We start from the raw sequence: 27,822 nt of genomic DNA, 5'->3' as shown, positions 1-27,822 counted from the left end.
TGAATTAAAGTAGTGCTTGATCAAAACAGAACACAAAGCACTTTTTCACGTTTTTCTTATTTCAGGTGCTATGCAATGTTATTAAAACAGTACCAAGAAAGATGTAAGAGGTCTTTGTTGTTCTGTGATTCGATTCAGCTTCAGTTTATGGGACTGTTAATAGTGTGCACTTCAATTCAGTTCATCCCCAAGAGACATTTGGTCACAAATATAAGGTAAAATGCAGGAAAACTATCTGGCAACTATCACAAACAGACTACGAAGGTCCTGATTTTCATTAGTATTCAAAAGCATGGCTGTTTTTGCATCTTTAACATATCAAAACAACACAACTGTAATGATTTTCATCTGCTAATCTTTTACTCGTCAACCCCTAAGAGCAAACTGCTTAAATAAAAATCTATTTACAGTGTAAAATACATACAGCTTTTCAAAAGTAGCGAAAACAACAACATAGCGAGGGGCTTCAGCAGGTAAGTTCACAGGCTTAGATGTTCATCAGTAGCACTTGTAGTAAATGTTGAGGCCAGTCAGTCCATTCCATCAGTTCATTCTCTCCTACCTTCATCTATTCTCCTTGTAGAAAAAAACAGAGGGAAATCAAACAGTCTGTGCAGAAAATGACAATTCTGAAGATCCACATTGCCTTTCATTTCTCCGGAAGCATGTTGGTCAGAATGTCAATAAAATTGTCCAGGCCCCAGAGGTACCCGTCCTCTCTGTTGCCCTCCACCCACGGGCTGCGATGGTCCAGGGTTAGAAGGGGCGGCATAGGCACAGTCTTTCCAAAGTCTATCATCCAGATTCCAGCCTTGCCAGTCAGATCATGGACAAATAATAAGGAGCTGCCCACCACCTGCAGGAAACCACACAGCAAGGCCTTTCTTATTAGAGCCTGTATTTGAACATCAGCAGTGCAGAATGAAGAACAAAGTGGATTTGGAAAATGAAGATGCATGTCACCTCATGTGCTTTGAAGAAATCAGATTTTTCCAGCACAGCTCGTAGTTCCTTCAGGCGCTGTTGGTAGCTTCTCTGCGTGAACAGGAAGAGCCAAATAATTAACTTGTTTACATAATAGTTAAAGGGGTCATATGTTTATGCACCAAGAGCTTGTAACACTCCAAAGAGAAAGGAAAAATTGAAATCGCATCATATGACCCCTTTAAATGGATTAATGGTTAAAAGAGGCACAGGCAGAGGAGCCATTATTTCAATCAAGTAGCCCTTCTTAAAGGGGTCATATGATGCGATTTCTTTGTAAAAATTGACGCGTTTCAGAAAGGCGGGGCATAGAGGAGCAACAATAATGTACATGATGTGGAAAATAATGCGTTTCTTGAACCTTAAACCGCATAAACACATTTCATTACACCAAATACTGTTATTTTTAGCAACATCATATGACCCCTTTAAAAGCTAGATTCTAGATGTTGAAAAGCATGATGTAAAATAGAATAAAATACTTAATTTTTTTCATTCATACTTAATTCAATAATATTTCATTTTTATTTATATGCACAAATATAACAATATATATTTACATTTATTTACTCACAATTTTACCAAACATTTTAAACATGAAAAAAAAAATCTGTACGTTATTCCAAAGAAACAAATAGTTTGTCTTCATGATAATAATAATTAATAATTATAATTTCAATATATAAATACTTTAAATAAATACACATTTTAATTTGAATGAATAATAATAAATATATTGTAAAAATATTATATATTGCCCTGTTCTAACAAAATTTGTGCTGATATTTTGTTGCATACAACAAGCTGCTAATTATTTTCATTTTGTGGTTGATAAATAATAATATGGCCCATATTAAAATTCATTAAACAAAAGAACTAAAATCATCAAACATTTTAAAAGCTGCAAGTGAATTCAGGCATCACAAAATTATAATGTACAGAAAAAAATCCAATTGTAAGTAAAAAATATTACACTTAATATGAAATTATTAGTGGTTTTTCAGATTAACTGTAAATAAATATTTAAATTAACTGTAGATTAAAAGTTTTAAAGATTAAATGTAAATGCACAAACAACTAAATAAACAATATTGACAGACACCAATCAGTTAATAAATAATATAAAATATTTGATAAATACTGTAAATATTGCCCAGTTCTAACACTAATTCATACCAGGATTAGCATGTTGTTGTCCACGAAGTCTTCCAGGGCTTGGATGACCTCATCTTTGTACTTTGTTCTCTTGAAGTTAGTGTTACAAGTGCCACATGATTTCTGAAGACAGATCAAATATGTCAAGACATTATATAGAAGGCCAAAAGTACATAGCATAAGACACTAGTAAGCATTTCCAATCAGTGTTAGATAAAGATCTCTGTGTAAATTCAGAGGGTTTTTGAATCATGTCTACCTTGATGCCCTCGATGCGAAAACCCAGCGTGGCTGTTGAGCTGAGGGTTTCTCTCCACTGCATGTATCTGGTTTTGAGAACTGCCTGCTGGGCCTGCTCCTCCTCAGTTGGGGCGTCTGGGTCCACCGCTATCATTTTTTCATACATGTCTTTGCGTGGCTGAGGACTCTCGCAGGCCTTCCTCAACTCTTCCTCAAGGTAAGTCCTAAAAGCGTGTTTGTATACAGGTGAACATTACCACAGGAATAATTATTTAGTATGAAAACATTATCGAACTGGCATAACAGGACTGGTCCATTATGGCATGAACAGAGCTGTTGGCATTAGTGATCATATTTCCTCCACTATTGTTTGGACACTGCCGTCTACTGTATTATAGTTTTAGCCACAGATGCCACACCCACAGAAAGCCCACAGAGAGTCCATATAATGACAGCACTGATGAAATTTACAAGCTCCAGTGTGATTGCCTGACTGCAACACAATTTCCGGAAGTCCAGCAGCACAAGTTTTTATCGGTTTGGCTGGAAACTGTGTTAAGTTGATGATGATAATAAGTGCTTGTGAGCAGAGATGCACTGATTTTTAAATTCTGTCGGATACTGATATGCTGCTAATTATTTTCATGAGGCTGATAAACAATAAATGGCTAATCTTAAAATTCAATACTATTTTGTTTGATTAAAAAAAGATGTTGATTTTAAGATTTTAAAGTGAGTGTTAGATGTTGGCAAAGGTAATATACATGTTTAAGAAAAAGGACATGTGCATGAACAATTAAATATACATTACAATATCTACAGATACTGATAAGTTAACCAAATCTATAATTATCAGCTGATAACTTATGAGGAAGAGTAAGTTGTTGGAATTGGCAGATTTTGTCAGGTTTGTGGCATCATATCTTTGAAAGATATTCAGAGTTTTATAATTAGATACTCATAAGCAACATTTTAAATCCCACTTTGTTTTCCATTTTTAAATGAATCCTTGTTATTAATTATTCATATTTTGGATTAAAACACAAAAATGTTCTTAATTTCTAGAGATGCGCCATAATTTTTGCCTATTAAAAACACTGAGCTGAAAAAGGGCCAAAATCATCGACCAAAATAGTTATATGTTATTAACACTTCTTCCATTATGTGTTTAGACCATGTCAGTGTTTATTCTGTGCACAGAACATGATAAGGTAAATATATGAGCAGTGTGGAGGCACTATGACCAAAATGATGCTAGAGTAGCAACATGGAAAATTTGCCTGAGAAATGTATCATGACGGGTTGAAATTATCAGAACAACCTGAACAGCATAGTTCAATTACACAATTTTACCTAAATTGTCCAGTTTTCAGCTAAATGAAAATGTTAAAGGGATAGTTCACCTTTAGTTGCTGGTCCCCACTGACTTCTATAGTATGAGAAAAAATGCAAGTCAATGGGGACCAGCAACTGAAGGTGAACTATTCCTTTAAATTCAATTTCTGTCAAAAAAAATAATTTACTAATGGTGTTTTCATGTAGTCATTTGTAAAGACAACTGTGCCATGACTAAAACATATTTTTGACTACATGACAACACCATTAGTAAATTATTTTTTTTGACAGAAATTGAATTTAAAGGAATAGTTCACCTTCAGTTGCTGGTCCATCCCCCTTGACTTCCATAGTATGGGGGGGAAAACACTATAGTGTATATATGCAAGTCAATGGGGACCAGCAACTGAAGGTGAACTATTCCTTTAAATTCAATTTCTGTCAAAAAAAATAATTTACTAATGGTGTTTTCATGTAGTCATTTGTAAAGACAACTGTGCCATGACTAAAACATATTTTTAGCGTGCCAGTGCATTATTTTGGCATCACCTGCCCATAAACCGCATTTAAAACAAAAATAGACTGTGGTTGGTTGCTTTGCATGCTGGTCAGATTGCCTCTTCCTGTTTGACTAGAGGCTCTTGGCTAAAATAAGCTGCAATTTGTACCAGTTAAAAAAGCACTGAATTGCTGAATTCACAAATCACAACATCCTCACCGGCTCCCCATTTTGCAGTCCATGATGCAGGGAGAGTCGAAGTCAGCGAGGAGGTCATCCATGAGATTGTAATCCTGCTCGTCACGCTGAGTCACACCATAGTATCCAGGAACGAAGGGCCGCAGCGAGTCGCTCATGAGCTGCAGAAAACACTGCTGCTCGCACTCGCAGTACCTCTTCAGCAGCCTTCCATCACTCCCCGTCTTAAAGTTTCCTAGAGGACCAAACAAAAACACGCTGAGAAAGGAAAAAAAGGGTCCCTTTTCTCAGAAAAAAAGTCAATCACCAAAAACAGCAACAAAAACGTTTCACAATAACCATACAACAATAATAATTTCAAGGCTTAAATGTGAAAATGTGAGCTTTCAGACATTAAAAATCACAAAAGACCAAGTATCATCAAAGACATAAAGATGAACAAGCAAACCTGCATGGCCGACCACCTGCACCCAGGGTGAGCGCTTTTTCACCGTCACTGGAAGTGGAGACCAGTTCACCATATTCTTCGACTTCTTCCACTGATCAGTCTTTGAAGAGAAGATATGAAAGAAACAAACAGATGAATGAGACTCACATGTCAGTTAATACCCTACGACTAGAGCAGCCACATGGTACACAATGGTTCTGTACAGGGTTGTTTGTTGCTAGAGACTTTTCTTGTCTTCTCTTTTGTTCTCATTTTCCTATACAGTGAGCCGCACTGGGGCACCGAGTGCATTCAGTCAACCTCAGACTCTAACGGGCAACTCCCTCTCCTCTATTAACCATAGGTCGAGTTTTTCCCCATGTGGCAAATCATTGACGACAATCTCGGACTAAACAAAGTCATCAAGCAATACCAAGTGGCTGTGATTAAGAAATAGCTAATCTTAGAAGGACGTTCGTGAAACATTTACAGACGGCACTTGTTTTGCTGCCAGATAATGAAGGAGCCAGTGTGGCCACTCACGTACATGAGATGAGAGTGTACATATTTTTTTTATCTTCAAAGGTTTTTATTTTTTGAGGCAAGCATACATTTTTTCATGAATTAATAATTCATAACTGTCATCACATTTTCAGCATTTTGATGTTGGCAAAAAAACGTCAACAAGATCCCTCCAGCTGACGTATCATAAACCTTTCCATCCTACTGTACACAATAACCTATGCCACTGTCTGTAACACATGACTGTATGCGGTATAACAACATACAGTAACAATGAGATAATCAGAGTCTATCAAGAGTAAAGATCCTCCAAGCGTAAGCTCTCAGTATGAAGCCAATTAACCTCCAAACCTGTACAGTTCTCTCTGCTCTCAAAGTTCAAACACTCACTCACTCACGGGTAGTGAACCAGTCAGAAAAGAATGACATTCTCCAGAACAAAGCAGGAGAGGCCCACCATACAGCGCTGGAGGTGCATCCATCTGCTGACATTATAAGTTCAGTTTCAATGGACTATTTACTCACTTTATTGTGATTTTACCTTAATGATCCATAAAATCAAATCCCATTCAATATTACCATCAAAAAGACTGGAGACTATTTAACTCCTACAACAGCACAATGCAGATTATATTCAAGCACCTTTATAGTTGCAATGATGAATATTAATTGTTGATTTTATAACATGTCATTGAGTTTACATGTGACTCACTGTTATCACAATGATGTTGGTTGCTCTGCCTTCACTTGAACACCGTCTTAAGAGACATTTGTATTATTTAGATGCACTTCTATACAAATCTCTGACTCCAGTACCATCAGAACACGAGAGGAAGAAAAGTAGTTTAGGAAAACCTATGGAATTTTTCCCTCCATTTACAAACAATGATCTTATGACCTGACGCCCATAATGTTAATCAGTTATAATGAGGATTACTCAATAACTGCATAGGCCTATTTCGATCTGCAGCATGCACCTGTGTGCACACTTGTGTTCAATGCACCTGCAATCAAAAAGTTTCCAAGGTACCTATAGTTTCCACTTAAATATCACTTAATGTTTCATTAACATTTTACAACAAGGTTCTATTTGTTAACATTGGTTAAATACATCAATTAACAAGAACTAACAAAGAAAAATACTTCTAAAGCATTTATTAATCTTAGTTAATGTTTGTTTCCACTTTTAATTGTATCTGTTTGTTATTTATATCTGTTAATATTATTTAATAGACCTGAGGTCACAAGAACTAACAATGAACAGTTGTATTTTTATTACCTAACCTTAACAAAGATTAATAAATACTGTAACAAATGTATTGTTTATTGTTAGTTAACAAAACCATGTTTTGGAGTTGTATCATGATAGCAGCAAGGTACAGTATAGTTAGTATTATTCACAGGTTCCCCAGTAGGGCTACTAACTGAACAGACATTAGTAACTATTAATTAGACACTATTGACTACTTAGCAGCATGTTACTAGTAATTGTACTAATAGTCTGATTTAACTATAAAGTAGCCAATATGGCTAGTCATTGTATATGACAATTAAAACAAAAACAGTATCTAATTTACTAGTCTCATGTAAATAGGTAGAAGTATCTAATAAATATGTACTAGTAAAGCTGAAATAAAAACAAGTATTTGAATACAGCACCTATTAGTTGTAAAAATGACATTAGTTTTCAAGGGTGTAAAAATACTGAGAAATTATATTTAAGTTCAAGTATAGATACTATGACAAACATTTTACTCACTTAAAAGTCTAAGTACCTAGCCAAAAATACTTGAATGAAAGTCAAATGTATCCACATTTAACTCTACTTAGGCATTTAAAAATAAAAGTAAACACTTTTCTTAGCTTTTTTAATAGACTGTTAATGCTTGAAAGTGCAAGCATTCAATTGATCAACTCTAGTAAAGTACAAATTTCTCAAAATTATACTTAAGTAGGCTATAGTAGTAAAGTACTAGGAACATTACTCACACCTCTGCCTAGTGACTAATAGATATAGTGAATATCTAATGTAAACTGAAAATGGGTCTAGTCTGGTTCCTACTGGATTGCTTACTAGAAATAAAAAAACGGCTAGTAGCATAAAATAAATACAAGTTAAAATGGATTGTCTTAGTTTTGATTCTCACCGTGAGCGGTTCACCTGAAGACTGATTATATTCGCCGTAACCCATTAAATCCTCTTCGCATTCCTCAAAAGAAGACGCTGGCGAGAGGCCGGTTGAGGACGAGTTGGACAGTTTTCTCAGCGCCAGGGACAAGGCGGGAGAGCCGCTGAGCCCGCTGTCCGAGCAGATGGACTCCTCGTCGGGGTGAGGAGAGCCCGAGCAGGGTCCACACTCAGTGGCACACGGCTCGCAGGTAACAACCAGCTCAGGAACAGCAACGCGAGCGAGTCTGGAGAGATGCTCCACCGGCTCCTCAGGATGGCTGTGGTGGATATCACCCATACCCGCGCAGGGTACCGGGGTATCGGGCGTTTTAGTCATCACGCTGCTTCATATCTACAAGATCATTGAGGTTGTTGATGGGGTTATCCAGATTAGGGCCAAACCCAACGCATAACCGGCTCGCGCTGGGCACTGCCGCACCTTGCGTGACGCGTCGCGCGCTGCTGCAGAATAACAGCAATATTGGGCCACTCTCAACGCTAAGGTGCAGTGATCACATTCTTTTAGCCCCTGAAAATAAACAATAATCACCTCAAAAATTTAAATATTTGCCCCGCCCACTTTTATTTAAAGCTACAGAGCCAAAAATGAACAGGTCAAAACACATTAAATCAGATTTACAGCGCCACCTAACCTGTGGTTGACAACGCAGTTTAAAAAACCTGAGTACAGGATGAAATAATGTGCTGTTCTTAATAGGCCTTTAACATGTTGCATTTGGATAAAGTACTTAAAGGCACAGCTCACTCAAAAATAAATGTTGAGATGTTTGAGGATGTGAAGTCGTAAAAAAGGAAAATTAATTAAAGCTGCCCACACGATGTTCTGGAGTCATACAACAATCGTGTGAAGAGCAGGTTGAAACAGAAGCCATCATTTAATTGAAATCTCAACATACTGTAATATTAAAGCAAAGTTTGATTCCTGAGCGAACATTTCATTTTAGTCAAACTGATGCACAATGTCCCTAAAAATTCTATAATCTATAGATGATCGTGTCATTTTATATATCTAGAAAGGTTTGAAAATTCTAGCCTCATTACCACAATTAAAGACTAATTTAATGCATTTGATATTCTACATACAAGATTTTGGTGGGGTCACATTAAAAAGAAGAGAGAGACTTTGTGAGAAATGGCAAAAATTATTAAATGGCCACAAATGAAGCAATGTTACATGCCAAAAGACATGATCTCTGCAGCATGTACATTTATGCATTTGGCAGATGCTTACTAGGCAACTTATAAAGACATCCACTTTATCACTACCTTGGAATCAAATCTATAACCATAGTGTTGCTATTGCTAATGCCATCCTTTATCAGTTGTTATAGGAACAATAACCTGTATAAATAAAAAGCATATCACATTCCAATATGCTCAGTGATATAATTCCAAAGTGTCTGTAAAGAATAGACATGAACTGCAAAATCCTTTTATATAAAAAAAGCTTTGTTTTTCAGTATCTCACAAAAACTAAATATGAGAGCATCTAAAACGGACATAAAACACAGACTAATATATATATAAAACAATAACAATGGTCAAACAAACACTAATTCATAAAATGTACAGAGGAATGTGTTAAAAACGGTATATCCTGAGGTCATACTTTTGGACACTTCTGGTTTACTTCAAGTCTTATATGGCAACAGTCTCAAGAATCCCCTTCACAAAGCCACCATAACTGCATTTTGAGTCAAGCCCAAAAGTTACATTAGGGATAAAGAAAATAAACGCCGTTCGAGTCTCATTTGTATGAATGACTATGATACAGACACGTCTGTACACAGTGTTTGAAAGAAATGATTGTACAAGTTTTCAGTCTCAGTCTTTGTGCAAAAAGCCTTGATCGACATCTAAATCCATCGAGATTAGTGTCCCGTGTCAAGGTCCCGCATGTAGTCCTGCAGGGCCTGGAGTCGAGCGTCAATCTCTGACAGGTCAGCACCCGTGTCAATAGATGTGTCTGAGAAGGAAAAATACACTTGGCTTACATGTATATGCCATTGGTTACAGACGCATATACATAAATAATAATACTAATAAATGATTCAAAAGGAAATTATGTGGTACCTGCCGCTCTCATCCTTTGGGCCGGGGTGCTACACATTGGTTTTTTGTTTATGTGTCTTCCTCTGGACTAGATGGAAAAAAGCAATTAGAATTATCAGAGACCTAATATTCACAAGAACTAAACCACCAAATGTTTTACATTGTTACTCACCACAGCTGGACCATTATATGCCAGTTTCCTTCCTCTGCAAAATATAAACAAATAAATATCAAAAACAATAATATCAGAGTCTAATTTGCTGAGTTAAAAAGTTAATTAGCTAATTTTCTAAATCAACAGAACATGATTTTTTTTGTTATTGAAAGTTGCTTACGCTCACCAAAGCAATGTTTATTTGATCAAAACCAGTAAAACAGTAATACTTTGAAAAAGTATTAAAATTTAAAGCAACTATTTTAAAACATATACAAGTAAAAACATGTATTCTTGTGATACAATGCTGAATTTTCAGTGTCACATGATCATTCTAATATGCTGATTTAGTGCTCAAAAACTCTGTCAATGTTGCCAACATTTGTGCTGCTTAAAATGTTTGTGGAACGCACAGTATATTTTTTTAAGGATTCTTTGAGTAGAAAATAGCATTTATTTGAAATACAGTATTATGTTATTGTAACAAAGTTTTTTCGGTCACTTTTGGTCAATTTATTGCATCCTTGCGGAATAAAAGCGAACAGGCCAGATTTAATTATGTTTCATGTAGAGGGTAGAAAATGGTCATGAAAATTACACTTTTTGGGTGCAAGAAATCCTAATATAATATTATAGGCAGACTGCAAAAAATGCTGTAAAAGTATAGGCTCATCTACACCTTGTTATTTGGCAAGTTTGATCTGATGAACCAAGTGTCCTGAAATAAATAATCAGTCAGCTGACATCACATTTAACCTGGCCAGCAGTACTTGGATAAGCAACCTGTTTTGTTTATTGACTTGCCTGCTATTTAGAGGCTTAGCAAGCTCTTCAAACTCGGCTACTGATCCTTCTGAAGAGCACCGACTCCTCCTGCTCTCCACAGACACACTCCTCCTCCTGCCAGCACTTCCTGCTCTCATCAGCTGAGGAACGGGCTCCCTGGAGCGTGAACGCCCTCTTTCCATCAGAGACGGTGAAGCCAGCATGTCCCTTCTAATCTTCCTCTGACTGTTGGGAACAAAAGAAGACCTCATGTATATCTGTGAAAGCAGGAAATGGGTCCAGCTGCCTACAAATAAATTCTACCAGATTAAAACTAGTCAAACGGACACAAGACTCTCATTCTCTTATCAGCCTGATCCCAGAAGTCATAGAATATTTTTCTTGCACTGGTGTGGGATCAACGGTTTGAGAAATGAATTCATGCAAGGGACAAAAAGAGCATATAGTTCACACCTTTCAAAGTAAACCGCATTCCTGCTCACAGACAGGGCAATGCTTGTAGAAAAAGAGACAACAAATAAAACACAAAACAGCAGAGCAACAGAAAAGATAAAAACTTCAAACTCAAAAGGTGAAAGTGTCTTACTTCTTCATCTCGGTCTCTTTTTGGCGTCGTTGTCGGTCTTGAATGAAAGCCGTAGGGTCAAACCGAGGCACCCGTGACCCTGTCATGAGAACACAAGACTTCGAATCAAAAGACTAAGAACAGGGCCTCTACCTTTGTTTCTTGACTTTGATCATAAAGATATTGTCTTCACAGATTTCACCTGTTGGAGATGGTGAGGGTCTTGTGATGCAATTCCGAGACCCTGAAGAGTCTGCCCTCCTAATTCTCTCCTCTGACCTCCGAGTCCTGTCCTCCATCCTCTCCCTCGACCCCGAGCGCGCTCTTACCCCCACACGGGTCAAACTGCGCTCTCTGGATAAAGACCGATGAACCTCTCCATCACCCCTGAGACCACTTCGGCCAGACATGACTGGCATCGCTCGACTGTCAAAATAGGAAGAATGAGATGATTAACATGTGCTCAAACAATTAAAACATATGCAATAAAAGACAAAGATGGCAATTAATTAAAGCTCACCCGCGTCTTAACAAGGCCAGCTCAGTGGTCAGACTTTTAACACGTATCCGTAGAGCCCGCTCTGATGCTCGGAGTTCCTCCAACTACCAACAAGAGTGAATTTGAACAGTTAAGTGGGCGCATAACTATGTTTAAGCGTTTTACATCATCAGCTTGTCAATCTCATGACCATACAACACTAATCTGCTTAGACGCACCTGTTCCAGAAGGAGGCGCTGTTCTTGGCTCCTCTTGCTTGCAGAGCGCTGGCTTTTTGCCCTTTCCTTCAGCAGCTGTTCCTCCAGGCTGCGCACTGCCTCTCTGAGCCCACGAGCCCCAGGAGTAGAACCAGCCCCTACCATCTGTAGACGATCCAGAGCCTTGGCCAAGGCTTCCTTTTCATCTCTCACCAAAGCCAACCTGATAAAACAGAAGGAAAATGATTTGTAAACCACATTCACTTTTTACTCATTGTGGGTAAAACATTTTATTACTTTATTAAAAGGATAGTTCGACCAAAAATGAAAATTCTGTCATTAATTACTCACCCTCATGTCGTTCCAAACTCGTAAGACCTTCGTTCATCTTCGGAACAAAAATGAAGATATTTTTGATGAAATCTGAGCGCTTTCTGACCCTCCCATAGACAGCAAGGGTACTACCACGATCAAGGTACAGAAACGCAGTAAGGACATCGGTAAAATAATCCATGTGACATCAGTGGTTCAACCGTAATTTTACGAAGCTACGAGAATACTTTCTGTGCGCAAAGAAAACAAAAAGAACGACTTTATTCAACAATTCGATGTCACCCTGGCGCCATTTTGGAGAGTATCACAATGCATGTGCGTGCTTTAATCTGAACGTAAACAAGGCACAGCACATGAATGTTCTGTGTCAGCAGCACCACGGGCATTCGTTGTTTACGTTCAGATCAAAGTATGAGTATACATTGTTTACGTACTCTCCAAAATGGAGCCGGGGTGACACGGAGGCGGCGATTTGTTGAATTAAGTCTTTATTTTTGTTTTCTTTGCGCACAAAAAGTATTCTCGTAGCATCATAAAATTATGGTTGAACTTGGGACTATTTTACCGATGTCCTTACTGCGTTTCTGTGCCTTGATCGTGGTAGTACCCTTGTGGTCTATGGAGGGTCAGAGAGCTCTCGGATTTCATCAAAAATATCTTAATTTGTGTTCCGAAGATGAACGGAGGTCTTACGTGTTCGGAATGACATGAAGGTGAGTGATTAATGACAGAATTTTCATTTTTGGGTGAACTATCCCTTTAAGAACATTTATAAGGTACAACAATGTATAGGATTTTTCTTTCTTCTATTGTGCCGACTGTCCTGTGCACCTGCCGGCAACTAACCAGGTGTGCAAAAGGTGTTTTTTTTTTTCTTTCTTTGAAAGCATTGAAAATGATATCAACATTAAGTACATATTTCATTACGAAAAACTGACTCTGCACGGAGCTTGTGTGTTTCCTGGTCTGATACTTTGTGGTCTCCTCTCAGTCCCAGTGTTTTCAGCTCGGCCCTCAGAGCTCTGATCTCTCTTTGAAGCTCTGCAGGATCAGGTTTGCCCAGATATGGAAGTGGAAGAGGATAGTGTATCCTACAAAAATAAAAATCTTTAAAAACTGACCCATTTAAGAGCTGGTTAAAACAGACAGAGTGATCAAAACTACATAGACCTGTCAAACTCCACAGTGTAGATGAGGATGAGGTATCGTTTAGCACTGAGGGCAGGAGACTGTGGCTGAGCACGAGGTCGGCCAACTACACCTGCCTTTCTGTTCCGCAGAAGCTCGAGGTCAGAATAGGTCAAGAGGTCAAGGGTCACTGATTCACTGGACTGCAAAAGATAATTAAAAACATAAATAATATTTTTAAAAAATGTTATTATTAACATAAAAGACTGGTTAATCACACCATTTTTCTTTTGTAAATAAATCAAGTGCAAATTAATCAAAATAAAACTGAAACAGCAAAATTGACTTAAAATCAAAGGAAATAAATATAAATATAATAAACATAAATAAAACAAATATGCAGTGTATATCTGTTGCTTGAACTCTGTTAATTTGCATTACTCAAAAGATAATGCACACTTATAGAAAAAATGGCTTTATAAAGGTAAAATGCCCATAAAAGTTAAAAATCAATTTAAACTTATTGGAAAAGATTCATTTCTATCTGACCACCACGAATATGAAGAATATGAAAAACTTTAGAAGTCAGCTGTCCATGAAAGTCCTTAAGATAACAGCATGATAGCACACTCAATCAGTTGAATGAATGACTTGCCGCCACTTACTGGTAGTTTAGTTGAGAAGTAAGTTGAAAAACATATAAGGTGGTATTAAAAAGGTCTTAAAGTCTTAAATTTAACTTGTTCATGTCGGTAGAAACCCTGATAAAGCATGGGGATTGAATATTGGATTTAAATCCATTGTTTTAACAAATCACATAGCTATACGATTAGTTAAAACACATGAAGTGACCAGGTGTAAACAGGCCCTCATAATGGACATTTGGAAACACAAACAACCCTCTTCCCAAACTTGGAATGAGAACTTGAGAAGCGCTTATAAACCAACTGTTGTCAACAAAAGAGAAGCTTTTCTTTGTTTAAAAAAATTAAGAAAGTTAAAAGACCCCATATTAAATAGGATTTTTATGGCTTTTATTCTTTGGACCCACCTTGTTGACAGCAGACTCAAGCATGCTGCAGAATACTGGAAACTGTTTAAAATTCCCAGTTTTCCGGGTCAGGTCCTCAATATCTAATTATAAAAAAATTTATAAAAGTTGTAATGACATAAAACAACGTTTAATGTAAGCAAAAACTATATATCAGTTTTAAAAGCTCAACTCACAGGCAGGATCAAACTCTCCTCTCCACTGGGCTGCTGTAACAACATCTGAAATCTCTATGATTAGTAGCCGCTCTACCATCTCGACCTTGACAGCATATTCAGCCCCTCGAAATTTAATTTCTTCCTGCACAACTGTGCCAACCTCCATTGCTTGCCACTGACAGCCTGAAGGAATCATTGCACAGGGTTCAACAGAGTCAATGCAGTTCATGCTGTTATTAGCACCTCTTGATTACAGCCATGTTACACATAGATATAAAGACAAATACTGTAGATAGATATACAGACACTTTGCATTAAAACAAAGCTTATATATTGAGAATAATCAAACTGTGTTATCAGATCAAAACAGTCATTTCAACCAGACAGTTTTCACTATGAAGGCTTGCAGTGATTATTTTAGTGCTGTTCATGTCAAACGCACACTGAGCTGTCCATTACAAATGTCAACTTCACAGCCATGACACAGGCAGGATTTGGGTCATGAACCATTTCAATGAATGAGACTCATTTCTTCACACTTGACTGAATTTCTTTGTATCATAGATAAATAGAGTCTGTAACCTCATTTATTCATGAATCAGTATGCAACATAAGTTGCAAACTACTAAACATCTCAGCATGTCAGCTAAAAACTGATGAAGGACTTGCTAACCCTGAAGATTTGCCAGAAGACTGCCAACGCAGGGATAGTCACACAATAACACTATAAAATCAATCGCATGAATAATAAAGACATCTTACGTCATGGTTTTGAGGGCTACAGAGGAAGATGAGATTACAGATGATGATAAATGTGAGTAAGTTACTGTTACGATAGATGAATCTCAGACCATACACAACTAGCACGCTAGCAACATACCCGTTATTGGTGGAAAAGTGTTAGGCAGGCACGAGCTGTTCGATTAAGACTCTACATTTAAAACGTCGATGGAATAAGTATCAAAAATAGAAAACAAATTAAAATCTCCTCTCTGCTAATTTATCGAAAGCATGTTCAGTAAACTGGTCGTTACTGAGCTCGAACAACTGAAAACAGCGGCTCAATGACCGGGAATTTAAAACTTCCGCCCCCAACTGTTTACATTGGTCAACTCGTGTAGATGTTGGAATTCTATTGGCTGCTCTGCCTGTCAATCAAAATGAAAGCTTTTCATTGTTGCAAAGCCCTTAGACAAGATTTCACGCCCATAAAAGTGTTTTAGGGGCATCTGTTTAATTTTTCTTAAGCAATGTATTTATTTTACCATGTCAAGCATTTTTTTAAATTTAAATATAACGTTGACACATACTACCCTTTTTTGTGAAACTTTGTTATGAAACAATACATCATTTAGTTTGTAATTTCTTCAGTCTTGGGAGTAATGCTTTGATTGTCAAGAATGTTTCATCTGACTTTTGTTATATTATAGGCATAGATTATTTTTGGTTTTTATATTAATGATAAAAAAAACTACGTTTTTGCATAAACTTAAACTACTTTTGTTTACTGGAAAATGTAAAATCCATACATGTTAATACATGTAAACCACACTTTAATGTCTTTAAGCACAAACTGAATTGTATTTAGGTACAATCTCCCGTCTATTAATAAGAAAGCGATCAAAACATCTAGAATATGTACACGTTTGAAATTTTTTCTTTATAACTGTTCATCATGGCCTTAGCCTTTATATTTCATCATAGTCTTTAAGGCCACAAGAGGGAACTATTGCTATTGGAGCATAATGCTAGCAACATCAAGGTCATGGGTTGAATTCACCCGGGTCACAGATGTTGAGAGTATGTGTTAAATAAACAAATGTGGTAACACTTTATTTTAAGGACCAATTCTCACTATTAACTAGTAGTTTATTAGCATGTATATATTACTAGCATGTTGGCTGTTTATTAGTAGGCCTACTACTTATTAGGCACATATTAATGCCTTATTCTGCATGACCATATTCTAGATCCCTTAACCCGACCCCATACCTAAATTTAACAAGTACCTTACTAACTATTAATACGTAAGCAGCAAATTAGGAGTTTATTGAGGAAAAACTCGTAGTTAATAGTGAATATTTGTTCCCTAATCTAAAGTGTTACCATAAATGTAAATAAATAGCCAAATTCAATGCAAATATACAGAGGCAGTTCTAAAGGTGGTCACAGCTTTTTTTTCATCACAGTGTTTAAAAAAATGCATTTCACTACTCATTTTACAAGAGATAGTGCTGAGAAAACAGTACAGTACTTTATAAATAACATGAATTCACTGGCATTTACATTGGCACAATTTGCATATACATGGTGTGCATGGCAAGACACGACACTGAGGTCTATCTACTGGAGCTATGCGTTTGTAGGAGATGCTGACTGGGGCTTGTAGCCGTCTGAGTCTTTGACAACAAAATTATTTTGAACAAAGTTAGGGGCTGGGAGGTAAGCATCCTGCATTTCCAGTGTAAGATCGGATATCTGAGCAACACCAACTGGTTCTGGTATGGTCACATTATAAGAAGGGTTTTCAATAATTGAGGTAAGCTTCTCAACAGGACAGTATGAGACATCAGCTGGAGATTCAGAAATGTTCTGGTAGAAATGTTGTGCAGGAACCACTTTGGAGTTCGAGCTGATGAGGTCAAGGCCATGTAGACTTTCTGAGATCGCAGGATGCTCTAAACTGTGGACCTCTTGGATCTCACACTTCATGTACCCCTCGGTCATCTGGGTACAATAAATGCCCTGGAAACAACAAACCAACATGGTAGCAAAACATTCTTTAGCTTATTTATTAAGCCAATGATTTACCACACAAAACAAGTGTTTGTGTTGCAACTGAACCATAATTAATGTGGTCTGGGTCATAACTTATTTGATTTTGCATAGTTTTTGAGCATATGGGTATGTCATGCAACTTTTCCATATTGGAATCTGCCTAATTTGATCATTTTATCAAGTGACAGATACACACATCCTTTGACGTCAACTACAAAAAGATTTGGTTAATGTTTTCTCTTCTGTTTTAAAATTGATATGATTACTATGATCAAGTATATGCTTTGTTGCATTTTACTGTTAGGATTTAACATAGTATGGATAGGCTTGTGACCCTCATACATGCAGATTATAATAATTACGAAAAAAAACATCTGTTAGGAAAGTTATTAATTATAAGGAGGCTGATGACTCACCTTTGTGATCCATTTCCCTGCAAATTTTGGTTTAGGAATATTTGGATACAACCGTTTCTTTAACCTGAAGGATTTTCAAGAGTGACATTTTAATTGCAGCTGAAAATAGAAAATTTATAGAAAATATTGGGATTTAAAAAACATATGACATAATACTGGAAAATTGTCCTTACCATTTCCGTTTCCTGTAGCAAAGGACTGTGATGATAGTGAAGACGAGAGTTGCTGCACTGCAACCCACAATAGTGGCTGCAATCATCTGGTCAACTATGAAGAGTTTGTCAAATTGCACACAATTTTATCACATTTCATAAATGCTATTTACTGTATATTTGCTTATTAAATATAATAAAATAGTTCAATCATTAACGGTTTCAATTATAATGAATTACATTTAATGTTATTAAAATACTTAATTAACACCATTTTAATACATACTGCTTTTTTCTATGTTCATTTTGAATGTAGCATAGTCACCTTCCCCTCCAGATGTAAAGGCACTAACGCGGAAGGTATAGGAGCCTGGATCTAATTTCAAATTAACTTTAGGCTCTAAAATTAAAACAAAGTAAGTCCATTTATAATGTAATCTTTAAAAACAAAAAAACAAACAAACATGGACGTCAATTAGAGAATGAACTTACCCTTTGTCACAGCCATGTTAATAATCGTTTCAGAACCAGAAAGCAATGTTATGACCTTGTAGCCTCGTATGAAGCCATTTTGCTGTTCTAAGGGAACTTCGGCCCAGGAAAGCTCAACATTTCTTCCTTTATTTTCACCTTCCAGTTTCTCAACTTTCCCAGGTTCTGAGAACACAAATAGCAGAATGGAAAATAAGTAAGACAAGGTGAGGTTTTCATTTTTGGGTTAGCTATTCTTTAAATATTGAATCTTGTCTGCTTACGTTTCTCTATAGCATAACCTTCACTCCTCTTGAGAAGCTTTGGTGAATCATCTGTGCAGGCATAGACAGAGACAGTGTATCTCACTCCTGCCTCAAAAACACCTGTGAGAAATAGAACAATATAGCTGTTATCCTCCCTTTCTGAACATAACCACAGCTCACTGAACCACTGATGAACCATTACACACATGCACAAATTCAGTATCAGAACAAAAACAGATGAGTCAAAGTGAGTCAAATGATTCATCTTCACACTCCCAACTGACCAGATTGATTCCAGGTGTCACAGGCACCACTGTCACCTTTTGGGATCTTCTCCCATGCTACAGCACATTGCGTCTTTTTGTATGTTGGAAACCATTCAACAACATAGCCACAAGTAGAATAGGGGTATTCTTCCCAAGACATTTTAAAGTCACCATTACTGCTACTGATATGGCTTATATCGACTTCATTGTCTGTGAAAAGAATTATAAAAACTTCATTAATTTAAACACAACCTTTTCAACCAATTAAAAACAGCATTTTGAATCTCACCAGGATAAGTCGGGACGATGATGGTAGAAGGAGGAGAATGACCAGCAGAGTTTTTTGCAGAGACTGTGATGATTCCATCACTTTTTTCATTCCCAGAGGTGATGTTGTAGCACAGCTGTGTTTTTAGTTCTTTGTTCATTTTTCCAATGGTAATTTCATATCCTGTAATTATCCCATGGCTTTGTTGTTCAGTTAGAGGCTTTAAAACATTAAAAAGGGTCATTTTGATTTGTTTGACTGCAGCCACAAAAAGTGCAGGGAAAAGCTAAAGATAGCAGTGCCAAATCCAACTGCTCTTACCTTCCACAAGACAGATGTAGTTTGTTCAGAATAATGAATCCAAACATCTACTGCTTCTGGAACTGAAGAGGGATTATTAGTGCGAATCAAATTACACAGTCGCTGAATCATTCTTACTCATCTGATTAGTTCAAAAACACAAATTCATTCAGAATGTGAACTGCATGTTGGTCAGAAATGTACAGTGTTAGATATTTCTGTGGCTTCGTTTGAAACTATTTACAATGGCAGAGAAAAAAATTGACAGTAAAATGTAAGTTGTGAGTGCATTGTAAGTTACACATTATTAACTTCATGTCCAACAAATTTTTAAACACGGAAGTAAGCTATTTTCTATCAATGTGCTAGACTTTCGATTCATTAGCTGCCATAGGTAAATAACTAAAAGACACAGCAGTCGGTCTTATGTTAAAAATAAGGTGGATATTAAAGTGTTGTTTAAAAGCACACTCACAAAAGTATGTATAAAAATTAAAATCAGATATATATCTTAATGACACTATATTTTCAAATATGTTAGTCTTCTGAATACTTACTGTCCTCTTTAGTGGAGAACTTAGTAATTTCACTCCAGTCGCCCCATATGTAGAAGTGCTCATAAGAACCACATTGTACTTGAGCTGTGTATTTAGCAAAGGGCTGCAGGTTTATAAGGACAACAGACGAAAGTCCCACTCCGTTGAAGGTTTTCTTTGTGAAAGATAAAAATGTGTGGACATTTGTGAGAATGCATGTAAAGGCATTGCAAGTGGAAACAGTGGAAAGATAAAATAGAATGCTTATCAATTTTAATGCAAGATAAAATCTGATGACACCAACATTGTACATGATTCCATTGAGCTTCGCTTGACAAATCATCGGAAACAAAGCGTAGCTTTCCTCGTTCCAACTCCACCGAAGAGTGACTTTTCTTGCATAAGCAACATGGGCTATTTTGCTGGGTGCTCTCAACCATACTGTGCAAGAAAAAAAAAACCAGATGATTAAATTCACAATTAAATGTTGTGGTCATGATGCAAAATTTAAGAAATATTTAAAATAAGATTTACCTCGGTGTGTAGGGTCAGCTGTATCAGTGAGAGTCTTTACACCAAGGGGATTTTTGGCAATCAGGGTCCAGTTTGTCACCTGCTTTTTCACCGCATGTATGACACATTTACCAAATTCACAAACTCTGACAAAAGTGAAACAATAAGCATCATAGAATTTAATCCAGTATGATGAAAGCAACCATGCATGATTCACGCTGTACATTAAAGGAGTGGTTGATTGCGATTTCACTTTTTTAATGTTAGTTAGTGTGTAATGTTGCTGTTTGATCATAAACAATATCTGCAAAGTTACGAAGCTGAAAGTTCAATGCAAACGGAGATATCGTCTTTTAAAATTCTGGCAGTTTAATGCCTACAAAAAAGACTGGTAAGGGACTACAACGAGTTACTTCCCGGGTCCGTTACGTCAAGAACCCAGAATTTTACATAAACCCCGCCTCCGGGAACACGCAGCAAAGGGGGCGAGGCCATGCTGCGCTGCTTTAGAGAAGAGGAAGAGAAAACTACAGGTGCACGTAAAAATCTATTCATATATGAATCGCGATTATGTCTTCTAACGATTCTAATGGATTCACAAGTTTCAAAATCAATGTTCTAAAGCACCGTTCTCATCCTGTTCCAGAGCCCTGCTCTGCACACGCTCTGCATCTCTCTCTCTCATTCAGATCATCAGCTCAGTGAATACACTTATTTTCACATACTATAGTTATGAGAAGCGTTATACATGGCATGTGGTTGCCGAACTGTATTAAAGCTTCAATCAGAATAAAACCGTATATTAAAAGCTAACAGAAGCAGTGGCATTTACAAATAACAGCGTATCTAAAAGTATGAGACAACAACAAACAAAAATCTTAGGCCTACCATTAAAAGCCGTGCTTGCACAGGTTCTGCGCAATCCTCTTCAATAATATCCTGTGTCTCAATCGGGCTCAAATTGATAAGCAATATAGACACGTCATTGTTTACAATACAACCGGAGCACATGCCGCTATGTTGAGGGGCGGGACATTTAGACGCGCACCAGAAGCGGTTTAGCCAATCACAACACACTGGGCCAGCTAATCAATCCCCATAAACACAATCAAGCCTATAAAAAAAAAACAGTCAACCACCCCTTTAAAGCTGCAGTCTGTAACTTTTGGCGCTTTAGCGGTTAATAAACAGAACTGCATGCGTCTTGCGGAAGAACATTGTAGCCGGAGCTACTTCTCTCTATTTATGTCTATGACAAATCACGCAGGTACTGGGCTACTCCGCAGCGGTACCTACCCGAACCAGTCTAAATAGTCCGAATATAAACACTTATTATAGGTGTACCGTAGTGATTCAGCACAAGCCAAAAACACGGTTTGGAAAATGGATTCATGGTGTAATCACTTAATATATACATTTTGTACATTTTGAACACAAAAAAGTTACGGACTGCAGCTTTAAGATGGATATTATTTTGCCAGCTGTGTGGTTACCTTCCATTAAGTGTATATTTCGTCTTTCTATTACCAGTCAGATGGGTGTTTCGACCCGTTTCCCAGTGACACTCCAAAGAGCTGAGATTCCGTGTTATACATGTAAGATTCTGGTCATCCGGGGGATCTGTAGCATTCAGTGAAATTAAACACTCTAGGCCTGGACTCAACTTAAAATTCATTTGGTATACACAGTTCAAAAGTTTGGGGTCAGTAATTTTTTTTTAAATTAGTACTTTTATTTAGCAAGGATTCATTATTTGACAGTAAACTAGAAAACAGTTCTTTTAAATTGCAATAATATTCCACAATATTACTGTTTCTACTGTCTAAATTAATGTAGCAGTGGTGAGCATAAGAGACCGTTTCAAAAACATAAAAAATCCGACCCCACTATGAGTGTTAGTTCATGTTTACTAATTCTAACTAATGATCTGTTAATCAAGTTATAGTGTTATAATTTTTTCATACATGAATTCAAGCTATACTTCCATCCTCCATAGAAAATATCACATTTTGCCAACTCATCCAAGCAGCATCATCAGTTAAAATGGTGAGAATTTCCCACATGTGGCCGTAATCCAATATGTGGGCAAAATATTTTACAAAAGCTCTGATTAATCATCACCTCATAGAAAATGAAGTCCAGCTGCCTAATTCAGTGTAAGTCATTTCAAAACTGATGGGTTTAAATTAAACAAATCTTTTTTTTTTTTTTCAAAAGAATTAAAATAATAATAACATCAGAACTTGGCTAAACAGTTGACTGGTCACCTATGCATCCAAACATAAGCCATATTGACAAATACATACAGAGGTCAATTTACAAAATATAAGGACATAAACACAATCCATTTTTCCCAGTATTGCAAATATGCATCCATCCGTAGTTTTAATGAGAAAGTCATTCTCTCCATATTTTGAACACTGGTTACAATGTCCAACCATTCAGACTTTGTTGGAGGTTCAGACTGTAGCCACTTTCGTGTTACAGCTTTCTTGCTGGTTGCTAATAATATCTTTAGTAAGTACTTGTCTTTCATCGTCAAATGAGCTGCCAAGTTACCCAAATAAATTGTAGAAAAAGAGCAATCAATTAATCATTATTAATTATTGTATTACCTCCTGCCAATATGTCTGAATGGCTGGGCAGCCCCAAAATACATGAAAGTGATCTGCTAGTTGTTCCCCACATTTCCTCCAGCACAAGCCCCTATCCTTCTCACCAGTCTGAATAGATTTTAACTTGGGGGTTATAAAGTTCTGCTAAATGACTAAATAAAATAGTATATCAATAAGTAAATCTACTAAATTGGGGTCATGCTTCTCCGGGTATCTTATCTCATTGTTGAAATAAGTCCTGGTTTGTAGGTACCTAAAGAAATCACATTTTTCCAAACCATGCATATCAGAAATTTCCTGATAACTATTTAGTTCTCCCTTTGAGGAAATTGAACTAAAAGTAGTAATGCCAAGCCTATACCAAAATTGAAACCTCCCATCAAGCTTTGCTGGTTTAAAGTCCGGGTCGAACGAGACCCATCTTAATAATCTACACTGTCTTTCAAGTAATGGTGATTTACATTCTTTAAACCAGATTCTAAAAGGAGTTTTAGTCCATTGATTTAAACTATTAAAATACTGTTTATATAAGGTGTTGCTACCTAGTAGTGATTGCAGTGGTATAGCTATCTGTGAAATCTCCAGATCTTTCCACTTTGCTATATACTCTGGGTTACAGCAGCATACAAATAATTACTATCAAATAGTTTTGTAATATCCTTAGTTATTAAGATTCCCAGATACTTAATACTTGAGTTCCATCTAAATGTAAATCTATTCAACATATCTTTCTGAGGGATATAATTAAAGCTTAAAACTTGTGTGTTTTGAACATTAAGTTTATATCCAGAATAGGTGCCGAATTCTTTTTAAATAGACATCAGTCTAGGAATACTAACCTCTGGGGCTGTGACAAACAACAGAACATCATCTGCATACAGACAAATCTTTTGCTCTAAGCCTCTAAAATTAATCAATTCTTATTAAATAGGATGTATTTAGACTTACAGCCAATAAATATTGTAGAGCCAGAGGGGTCTCCCTCAACATCACAATGTATGTTGGGTCCATAAGGCCTTTCAAGTGGAACTGGTTTTGTGATGTATGTCCTGTTGCTGATGCGAATTAGAAATCCGGACAATGGAACCTTATCTGTTTCCACGATGCAACAGAACGTGATGTTACTCCCAACCACGAAAACTTGATCGTGAGGATAGACAGTTGTTGTCGCAGCATTTAGATCTCGTCCTGTTATTTTATAGACAAAACAGTTGTCGTTCAGTTGTTTTTTCTCTTTTGCATAACAGGTGCATACAGTATAAGAAAAAACCTGTGGCTACAAACCTTCGTGTGTGTATAATGGTGTCCATTCACCAATGTGATGCTCATTATGGCGCCTAAGTCTGACTGAATGGGAAGTGCACTGCAACGGTATAGGTGAAGTCCATTTCCAATGATAATAGGATGTTTTGTCTGGCATCACATGTATAGTTTCCTAAAACAGTTATTTGACATTAAAGGGGTCATATGATGCGATTTAAAGTTTTCCTTTCTCTTTGGAGTGTTACAAGCTTTTGTAGAAAACGAAGCGTTTGAGAGAGGCGGGGCATAGAGGACCTACAATAATGTACAGTATTTGAAAAATAATGTGTTTTTTGAACATTAAAGCATGTCAACATTCTGTTACACCAAATACACAAAATAATGATCTTTAAAAAAGCATCATATGACCCCTTTAAAAATGACCGTAGACATATTTCCATTGCTTTTGTCAAAAAAATCTCACTTACAAAGTGAACAGTCCTCATCTGTTCAGTATGAAGGACCTCTATGTCGTAGCTGACTTTCTCGGATTCATTATTTTCTGCAAACTTATCTCTCCATGTAACGTTCAACACCCATGCACCACAATCAGATGATGCGGTTTCTTCTGAATACACTTTCACCTCTTCTATAGGAACTGGGTGTCCTGTTGATACATACAATAAGTCAGTTCTTCTATCAATGGTCTCAACTAACAATTGAAATAAGAAGGTATTGTACTATTAAAGGAATAGTTCACCCAAAAATGAACATTTTCTGAAAATGTACTCATCCTCAGGCCATCTGAGATATAGATGTGTTTGTTTCTTTGGACAAAAAACAAATGTGGAGAAATTTAGCATTACATCACTTGCTCATCAATGGATCCTCTGCAGTGAATGGGTGCCGTCAGAACGAGAGTCCAAACAGCTGATACAAGCATCACAGTAATCCATTCCACACAACTCCAGTCCATCAATTAAAAGCTATTTGTTTATTAGAGACAAATCCTTCATTATGACTATTTTGGACTGTTTGCTTTTAAACTGCTTAATCTGTGCATATTTCTTTCCTGATTCAGATTAGATGATTTTTTTCACTAGAAAAACCAATATTATGGATAGAGGACTCATTTGAAGTTAAAGACGTGATGGAGTCATTTATTACAAACATGCAGCTTTTCATGTTTCTTGTGGATTTCTTGTTTGGACACTCATTCTGACGGCACCCATTCACTGCAGAGCATCCAATGGTGAGCAAGTGATACATTTCTCCAAATCTGTTCTGATGAAAAAACAAACTCATCTTGGATGGCTTAAGGGTGCAAATTTTTAGCAAATTTAAATTTTTGGTTGAACGGTTTCTTTAAAAATTTAGCAACAACAGTTTAATGCATTCAAGACTCACCATCCTGTTCTGTTTGGCCAATCAGAGAAAAAAGCAAAGCACACAAAAGCCAGACTGACATGATAGAGCTCAGGAGATTCTGGACAAGTAATGGCTCACTAGTTTCTCCATTAGCAATTAGATCTGCTAAGGAAATAAAATGGTTAAATTAACCGTGGCTGAATAACATCTAATAAGGTACACAAAAATGGAAATATGCTATCTTTCTTCCCTAATGGGTTTTAATTTACATGACATAGAGATAGGAGAGACAAAAATTGGAATCATCAGGACATGATTCAACACAAAATCAAATTGCATTACCTTGAGTATGTGTAGTACCCACTGCACCACAGCCCAACTGGTTTATTTTTTTGAAATAAAAATAGATGATTTTGTTGATTTTTATTATTTGGACATTAACCCTTCAACTCATTTGTGATTCAGATATACAAATAGCACAACTTTTCTTATTCTGATGGAGAAACTCTAGAGAAGAAACCAAAATAAATGTTTTGCTCATAAAACCAGAAATGGATTATGAGCAATGAATAAAAATCTATTCAAACATATAATTCATCAGGCCATCAAGAAGTAGCAGTCCTGGTTATTGGGGCATTACTACTGGAAAATTAGAGGCTTGAAGTCTGTTGTAGATAAGACTATCATCATTTATGATCTGCGGCTATGAAAATGAGTAAACAGTAAAGACCACAGATGGTGACTGAACATACTTAGGTCTAAACAAATGCATGTCCAAAACATCAAATGCTGATCCAGTATATTTAACCAAGAGTACCAATGAATATTACTGACAATAGAAAGCATTATTTTTTTACATCAAGACACACATTCATTTTAAGTGCTGTCATTTTAGAGATCACTTAATATGACGGAACATTGTGGATGACATTTTGTATATCCTTTATATATTTTGCTTTCTCACCTGGATAATTTTACACCATATGTACTCCATGTCTATTTCGCAACACAATATGTATGGTTTAATAGTTTCATTTTTTGTACTCGGTTGAGAGTTCAATTGTTCAGAACATCTCTTCAGTTGCTAAATGACTGTCTGTGTGACTGTCTGTCTCTGTGTGTGTGTGTGTGTGTGTGTGTGTGTGTGTGTGTGTGTGGTGTGTGTGAAGATATATTACTCATAGGACATGCAAAGTAATAATTCTTTACAGATGATGTCAGGACCATGTGTCTGCTTTTTAATTTGAAAAGGAAATATTTTACAAGTCGTATTTTACAAACAATTATTTTACTAAAATTGTATTATTTTAAAGAATGGATTATGGCACATAACTAATGAATATACATTATCTAATAAAATAGAATTATCAAATAGACCTAAGTGAGGCAAAGACATAGGCTACGCACTGCTCATCTCTCCTTTTGAACCGTATCGAAAATAAAGTATGCCACAAAACACATCCAGCTAGTTAACGTCAACAAGTCATATTATAGAATTCGTGTTACTAAGAACACCAACATTACACAATGCCTTTCATTCAAATTGAAAAGAATGACGAGAACAAACACCCACCTGTGTAAAGTGTTCGCAGCCTTAAAGCCTCAAGAAGAATCAGCTGTAAGGTTTTCCTTACATTATTTTCGTTCAAAGCTAAAAATGTAAAAGTTGTCAGAGCTGAGTTTTAGAACACAAAGTTCACTCTCAGTTCTCTGAACTACGCTCTCAGTAGCGGCAGGAGTGGGAGAACGTGAAGTGGGAGGATCTCAGTGGAAGCGTGCGTGCGTGAGCGCGTGCGGGAAGTTACGAGATAATCACTGGAAAGGGAATCAAGATTAACAAGTTAATTAACCGCTGTGATAATGGCAGCACGTTCAAACTATTCCCCGTCGCCATCTCGAAGATTTTAGGCTAATATCTATATTTTCCTGCGTACAGTACTCATTATAAGATGAGGGCTCAGTAGGAAGTAAGAAAGGAATGTGGATTATACTGGACAATTTCACACTGTCATCGCTGACTGGAGAACTCAATATGGATCTACATTAGGTAAACTGTTATATAAGAGATGAGAATACTAAAGTCATGTTAGTAACGTTAGATGAAGGCAGTATCGTATCGGACAAAATATGCAAAAGAAAACAAACACGCAAGGGAGG

The 27,822-nt window shown here is 36.7% G+C and overlaps 3 protein-coding genes across 6 annotated transcripts; all 3 read right to left on the bottom strand.

Annotated features, from left to right (window-relative positions):
* Positions 1–621: 621 nt before the first annotated feature.
* Positions 622–8,088, bottom strand: LOC107681162 (inositol-trisphosphate 3-kinase C-like). Its single transcript, XM_016477356.1, has 7 exons — positions 7,508–8,088; positions 4,860–4,959; positions 4,433–4,646; positions 2,399–2,603; positions 2,161–2,262; positions 964–1,035; positions 622–856 (listed from the first exon to the last, which is right to left on the bottom strand). Exons 1-7 carry the CDS (start codon positions 7,865–7,867, stop codon positions 650–652), a joined length of 1,260 nt encoding a protein of 419 aa, XP_016332842.1. The 5' UTR covers positions 7,868–8,088; the 3' UTR covers positions 622–649.
* A 447-nt stretch (positions 8,089–8,535) lies between these two features.
* On the bottom strand, positions 8,536–15,558 carry LOC107681161 (coiled-coil domain-containing protein 61). Of its 2 annotated transcripts, XM_016477353.1 has the most exons (14): positions 15,355–15,558; positions 14,493–14,657; positions 14,317–14,399; positions 13,308–13,468; positions 13,076–13,228; positions 11,826–12,027; positions 11,629–11,711; positions 11,311–11,534; positions 11,130–11,208; positions 10,997–11,038; positions 10,562–10,768; positions 9,776–9,809; positions 9,625–9,691; positions 8,536–9,517 (listed from the first exon to the last, which is right to left on the bottom strand). In XM_016477353.1, exons 2-14 carry the CDS (start codon positions 14,638–14,640, stop codon positions 9,423–9,425), a joined length of 1,578 nt encoding a protein of 525 aa, XP_016332839.1. In that variant the 5' UTR covers positions 14,641–14,657; positions 15,355–15,558; the 3' UTR covers positions 8,536–9,422. The 2 variants fall into 2 exon arrangements, with proteins under 2 accessions (XP_016332839.1, XP_016332841.1); XM_016477355.1 differs by lacking the exon at positions 10,997–11,038 and having other exon boundaries at positions 8,537–9,517.
* A 997-nt stretch (positions 15,559–16,555) lies between these two features.
* On the bottom strand, positions 16,556–25,987 carry LOC107681171 (leukemia inhibitory factor receptor-like). Of its 3 annotated transcripts, none has more exons than XM_016477372.1 (17): positions 25,705–25,987; positions 24,786–24,964; positions 24,340–24,490; positions 24,004–24,243; positions 21,934–22,060; positions 20,462–20,586; positions 20,232–20,368; positions 19,949–20,102; positions 19,413–19,474; positions 19,113–19,311; positions 18,842–19,033; positions 18,576–18,677; positions 18,313–18,477; positions 18,107–18,220; positions 17,842–17,935; positions 17,669–17,732; positions 16,556–17,219 (listed from the first exon to the last, which is right to left on the bottom strand). In XM_016477372.1, the coding sequence occupies exons 1-17, from the start codon at positions 25,763–25,765 to the stop codon at positions 16,827–16,829; spliced, it is 2,559 nt and encodes an 852-aa protein (XP_016332858.1). In that variant the 5' UTR covers positions 25,766–25,987; the 3' UTR covers positions 16,556–16,826. The 3 variants fall into 3 exon arrangements, with proteins under 3 accessions (XP_016332858.1, XP_016332859.1, XP_016332860.1); XM_016477373.1 differs by having other exon boundaries at positions 18,146–18,220; XM_016477374.1 differs by lacking the exon at positions 18,107–18,220.
* Between the last annotated feature and the right edge of the window lie 1,835 nt (positions 25,988–27,822).

The sequence above is a fragment of the Sinocyclocheilus anshuiensis genome, unplaced genomic scaffold (assembly GCF_001515605.1).
Source record: "Sinocyclocheilus anshuiensis isolate Anshui unplaced genomic scaffold, SAMN03320099.WGS_v1.1 scaffold412, whole genome shotgun sequence".
Lineage (NCBI taxonomy): Eukaryota > Metazoa > Chordata > Actinopteri > Cypriniformes > Cyprinidae > Sinocyclocheilus > Sinocyclocheilus anshuiensis.
The sequence above is the reverse complement of the archived record's forward strand: the minus strand, read 5'-3'. Positions and strand labels throughout refer to the sequence as shown.

What these genes read in the sequence shown, in the direction of transcription:
- LOC107681162 (XM_016477356.1), bottom strand. Translation starts at nt 7,867, where the DNA reads ATGACTAAAACGCCCGATACCCCGGTACCCTGCGCGGGTATGGGTGAT. An exon ending in CTTCAGGTGAACCGCTCACG is followed by an intron (nt 4,960 to 7,507) that starts GTGAGAATCAAA and finishes TTCTCTTCAAAG; the next exon opens with ACTGATCAGTGGAAGAAGTC. An exon ending in ACAACAACATGCTAATCCTG is followed by an intron (nt 1,036 to 2,160) that starts GTATGAATTAGT and finishes CTGTTCACGCAG; the next exon opens with AGAAGCTACCAACAGCGCCT.
- LOC107681161 (XM_016477353.1), bottom strand. Translation starts at nt 14,640, where the DNA reads ATGGAGGTTGGCACAGTTGTGCAGGAAGAAATTAAATTTCGAGGGGCT. An exon ending in CTGGCCTTGTTAAGACGCGG is followed by an intron (nt 11,535 to 11,628) that starts GTGAGCTTTAAT and finishes CTATTTTGACAG; the next exon opens with TCGAGCGATGCCAGTCATGT. An exon ending in AAAGAGACCGAGATGAAGAA is followed by an intron (nt 11,039 to 11,129) that starts GTAAGACACTTT and finishes TTTTTCTACAAG; the next exon opens with CATTGCCCTGTCTGTGAGCA.
- LOC107681171 (XM_016477372.1), bottom strand. Translation starts at nt 25,765, where the DNA reads ATGTCAGTCTGGCTTTTGTGTGCTTTGCTTTTTTCTCTGATTGGCCAA. An exon ending in TGCTACAGGAAACGGAAATG is followed by an intron (nt 17,733 to 17,841) that starts GTAAGGACAATT and finishes AAAATCCTTCAG; the next exon opens with GTTAAAGAAACGGTTGTATC. An exon ending in CAGGGAAATGGATCACAAAG is followed by an intron (nt 17,220 to 17,668) that starts GTGAGTCATCAG and finishes TGTTGTTTCCAG; the next exon opens with GGCATTTATTGTACCCAGAT.